We start from the raw sequence: 5,225 nt of genomic DNA, 5'->3' as shown, positions 1-5,225 counted from the left end.
GATAAACTTAAATGTTATCAACACAGATTTCAAAAATCTCCCCATTATGATAAGGGCCTTTGTGGATTAATGTACTTTACTAAGTTTTACGAAACTGTACATGTACAAAATTTGGGGGCATTCTTGAGATTTATATAAAATAAGTTAGAATCTATGTTTGAAAGAAGTCAGACATTAAATACAGACTCAATTTGATGTGGGGATTTATTCCTTTTCTTTTTCCAGCATAAATATGGCTGAACTTCCAGAGCCAGAAGGTACTGTAAACTGGAAGGAAAGATGTTTAACTCTGGAGTCACAGTTGATGAAATTTCGTCTCCAGGCAAGCAAGATTAGAGAATTGTTAGCAGAAAAGGTAGGTCTCATGGTATGAATTTTAATGCTGTATAAATTATTTTATTTGATGATCGGGGCTGATCACATATCATGGCTTGCAATTACAAGTACTGTTTTTTTTTCAAGAGGGAAAAAAAGGCATTGTAAAACAAAATATATGGAAAACAGTTATGTTTTAATGATATGAAAGAATTTCACACATTAGATTTGCCAGCAAGAAGTGATCATTTTCAAATAAGAACACACTGGCAACTCTCCTGCAGAGAAAAATATGTATCCAGTAATCACTTTTACAAGATTGAAGTTAATATCTAACACATTTTTTTAAGTATTTAAGGTCTGATTTAAGACACAGAAATCATTGGGGAGAAAATCCAGAAGTATTATTTTCTCCACTAATCCTTACCAAATTCTGTAATTTACCAGATTTGTTTTTCATGTAATAAGACATCTCCAACTATGGCTTATCATATTTGAAATATATAAAAAAACAGCATTATATTTACCTGGCAACACTTTCAGGAACGAGGACATTAGGGGAGTACAAGGGACAAAACATTCTAGACAATTTTGGGGTTATCATTAATATTGACTTTAGTGAATTTCTAGTTAAAAGGTTATTTTGTTGAAACTACTCTGTTCTTCCTAGAGCTAAATTTTCCATCAATTACTCCTCCCAAAAAGAAGACTAAAATTCAGATCCTTTTATACTACGTTAGAGTGACAATACTTTTATTTTATACATTTATGTTAATGCTTCTTTTTTGTTAACTTATCCAATCTCCCTTTGAAGCTATAAATACATTTGACATCCACATTTAGCCCTCCTTAAATCATTTCCATTTTATTATATTTTGGTGGAGCAAACGTTATTCAAGCAGGAAAAACATCTACTTTTGTATTTATGAAGAAACATAGGTGATGTACACAGTTATGTGCTCCATTCCTCTGACAGCTAAATTAACCTATCTATCTTAATTCTAGAATCTTACTTAAAGTCCTTCAGATTTCTATGTTTCTCTGTTTCTTTTGTTAGTTTATTGACCTGTCACTAAATTTTGTAAGGATTTCCTTGTAAGTCTTTCAAGTCAGAAAGCCTTTTTTTTTTTATCCTGAACAAAATACCATAAAAAAACTTGGTCGCTTCACTGCTGAATGCCCATAACCAAATGTCTGTGATTACACTGAACAGCATATGCCCTAGACAAATCTTTGCAGACCTGCACTGGTCATTGTGGAAAGTAACAAATCACCTACTATTTTTATTGTTGAGCCAGTTTTTTAATTCATGGATGGACATTCCCTCCTACTCTGTGGCTGTTTCTTTCCTTTAAACGCTTTCCAAGATCCAAATAATTATATAAACCAGATCTCCCCTATCTGCAGCCTTGGTGATCCCCTCCGAGAACTTCAATAGTTTTGTGAGGCAACACACCTCTTTATAAGGGCCAATTTGACTCTTCCCTCATCTATCATACTTACCCACATGCCCCCTAGTTCTGCTCTTGTGGTTTCCAATTTGCTTACTACAGACATCAGACTTACAGATCAATAATTGGTTTAACTGTATCATCCAGTTCTTGACTGAATATTGTTTGGCAATTTGTTACTACGCATTTCATCTATTCGTGCCCTTGTCTCTTCTCTGTAGGTATAAAACCTCAATTTGAGATTGAAAAAAATGGAATAAAGAAATCTAGTATTTTCTGGTTTTATTTTTCATTAAATATGTATTTTTTATTGAAGTGAACATGAAAATTTACAGCAATGTAAAATCATGAGTTCCTCTGGATTTGTACTTCAAATATCTCTGCTTTCGCATGACTAATATTATTATTAAATATTGTTAAATAAAAATATTGTTGTTAGAAAGCAGTGTAGTTGAAAACTCCTAATTCGGTTACCCAATTGCAATCCTGAAATTCTTCTGCATGGCAAACCCTCATTGAACAGGTACTGCAGAAACTGAGTTTTGAAAGTGCAACCAGATGTATAAATGCAATGTAAATGTAAAAAAGAAAAACTACTTGTGTCCCGCATTCCAGTTAGCAAGGCCCACAGATGAGTTAATAACTCATCATCATCAGTCTTGGAGGAGAACATCCATCAAAGAGTTTAATACTGTCTGCTGTAACACTCAAGAAATTACTGGATGCTTACATAGTTGAGGCTGTTAGCTGCCATATATCTCTCCTGTCTCTTTACCCCATTTGTATCACTACTGTTCGGGATGGAAGGCAAGTGGCTAAACACTGGACATGACTTTTCTAGGGACTTTCCAGCAGCCATAACTACCATGTTTTATGCAGCTGCTGCTGATTATTGGTTTGGCAACCAAAAAGTTGAGATTCATAAACAGCACTTCACAAAACTATCTGGGTTAAAAAAAAATAGTAGTTTGAATGCTTTCTATTTGACTTTTCACTTTGTTCGGTTTGCATTTACAGGCTCTTAAGTGCTAGAAATGTCCTCTTAAATTAATAGAAATATATGCATAATCATATAGTTTCAGAAGTCGATATTAAAAAAAACCCAAAAAAACAACAACAGAATAAGAGGGATAAAATCACAAATCTTCAGCACTATGCGTGAAACAAAACATTCAAAGGAAAATTACTTGCTCTCTCTCATCTGTGAAAAATGTGACGCCAAAATAGATTAAAAAAATCTTAAGAACTTGTCATGTTACTGCCTGCCTTAGCTTTCTCAGAAATTTTAGAAAAAGTGAAGTGTTTATAGGAGGAGGTAAAGAAGAAATGTTTTCTGTTGAAGACCATGGGTCCAACATGTATTCGGTTGGGATAACTCTCCAGAGCAGAGCAGTAGCAGACTTCATGAAGAATGATCCTTCTCATTTTTGCCACTTTGACTTTTTGAGATTAATCTTTCATTCATAGACTGGAATTCAGTTGGGACATGCATCAAAGACTGGTCAGAGCTCAACAAAATTAAACCATATTCACCTGCAGATTTATCAGTCTTTCACAATTCAGAATCAGTTTTCAAAATAGGCACTAAAGTCTTAGCTATATTGTGGTTTCATTTGTAACAATTCAGTGGTTATTTTCCACAGTTTTATTTTTAAAATTACAAACTATACAAACAATTCTCAGTATTTGTAAAGGGAAAGATACACTTGCACTAGTTTGAGATTAAACTGCATGGAATTTTTACCTGAAAATGTATTTGGGAAGTAGCAAAGTGAATAATGAAGACCTGATTGGCCAATACTTGATGGGCATCCTGATACTAATGATGAGAGAATACAGCTGATGTCAGTCTTTATAGGTACTTTCTAGATTTGTTACCTGTTACAGAATGAAACAAATTTGCAAAGCACGAAAATAGTTCTCACTCTCAGTTTGATTAGCACAGGCCTTTATTCATGGTTTTGTTTACAATCATGTCTGTGCTATGAAATGTGTACTAAAACATTGAACAATAGCACCAGACAGCGTTCTACTTCAAAATAGCAACAGAAATTACAGTACTATGGCGTGACAGATATAAAACCCTCATGGGTATTAAACTATGTAATTGTTGCAGAAAACAGAGAGAGAGTGATGCTGTGACAAAACAGGTGGTCTCTACAGGAAGGTGAGAGAAATGAATTTGTGGTAATTCTCTGGTGTTCCTCCTCTGCATGTATTAGAGAGATACCTCTTCAAGACAGAAAAAGGAGTTTACATCCTATTACACTGTGTGTATGACTTGTCAGAAACTGCCATGGGGTTTTTACTCTTCTATTCATTCTATAACTTAGTCTAAAACCAGATTTGAATATGGGTTTCCCTGAATCTATACTTTTTCAGTATTTGTGTCTGTGACCTGTGTGCTTCTGTAGATACATCCCAGCAGTGGATTAATTGAGATACTTCTCTTATACACTGGAAATCAAATACCTTTGCAAAATTGTTTTATTGAATAGTGGCCCTGCAAATATATGAATGATCAACATGGGAGTCTTCAGTATATTCTTCTAATAAATGTGTTCTAACTTAAAAAAACAAACTATTTACAGTGTTCTGTAAGTCCAGCAAATGCTCATCTTTGAGCCTCAGTGGTTGAGGAGTTTGAGAAATTTGCATTTTGTTTGTTTCAGCAGTATGGCTACCAGAGCTTAAATTTTGTAGTGAACTTGGGGAGGAGAGAGGAGCAAAGGAATATACAATGTTTCCAGACAACTAAATGATTCACTGTTGTTTGTTTGTTTGGGTTTTTTATTTGTTTTCATTTTGCCAAGTAAAGAGCCTATGTTTATAAATGTAACATGCAAAGAAAGAGACCTTGTTGGAGTTTCAAGCAGAAGCTGCTGCTTAAGTGGGAGAGGTCTTTACAGGAATTTAAGGAATGATGTAGAAAGTATCCCTAGCATGCCAAATTTAGGATGGCTGTGGAACTGAGTTTTAAGTAGAAGCATTTATATTAATGCAGCTTGAGTCTTATGCATATGAAGAGTTTACTAAAAAAACCTTTACTGAATAAAAGATTACAGTATTCTACTGCAAGTTTAGCTCCTAGCTGGCATTTCATGTCCTTCTTTTCACAGTAAGTACATTTTTCACCTAAAATATGTCTGCAACATCAGGTATAAAGTTAATGTTTTTCCTATCACTAAAAAATTATTTTAGTAGAGGAACTACATAGCTGTTTTAAATTTCCTCTTGGGCAGTCTCCACTGAATTTCTTTTTCATCAGACCCCGTAAGGACTGAATATGGCACTGTCCCAAATGTTGCGTTATGGGCTGTCCAGTAATACCCAGCATCCACATGTATCTCTCCAAGTTTGTTTTCTTCAGTGCTGAGGGTTATTATTTTATGCTTTGAATGATTTTCAACAAATATAAATGATGAAGGGAGAGTATTCTTTTCATATATATATATGTGT

The 5,225-nt window shown here is 34.3% G+C and overlaps 1 protein-coding gene across 1 annotated transcript in view; it reads left to right on the top strand.

Annotated features, from left to right (window-relative positions):
- Window positions 1–227: 227 nt before the first annotated feature.
- The window catches only part of PLEKHH2 (pleckstrin homology, MyTH4 and FERM domain containing H2), a 54,123-nt gene continuing 49,125 nt past the window's right edge, over window positions 228–5,225 (top strand). Inside the window, exon 1 of the mRNA XM_026844350.1 lies at window positions 228–355. Coding sequence (XP_026700151.1) covers window positions 233–355 — 123 coding nt within the window. The 5' untranslated portion in view covers window positions 228–232. The remainder of the gene's footprint in view (window positions 356–5,225) is intronic.

The sequence above is a fragment of the Athene cunicularia genome (genome assembly GCF_003259725.1).
Source record: "Athene cunicularia isolate RWA chromosome 3 unlocalized genomic scaffold, athCun1 chr3_part1, whole genome shotgun sequence".
Taxonomy (NCBI): Eukaryota; Metazoa; Chordata; class Aves; order Strigiformes; family Strigidae; genus Athene; species Athene cunicularia.
This window is presented reverse-complemented; position numbering and strand designations above follow the sequence as displayed.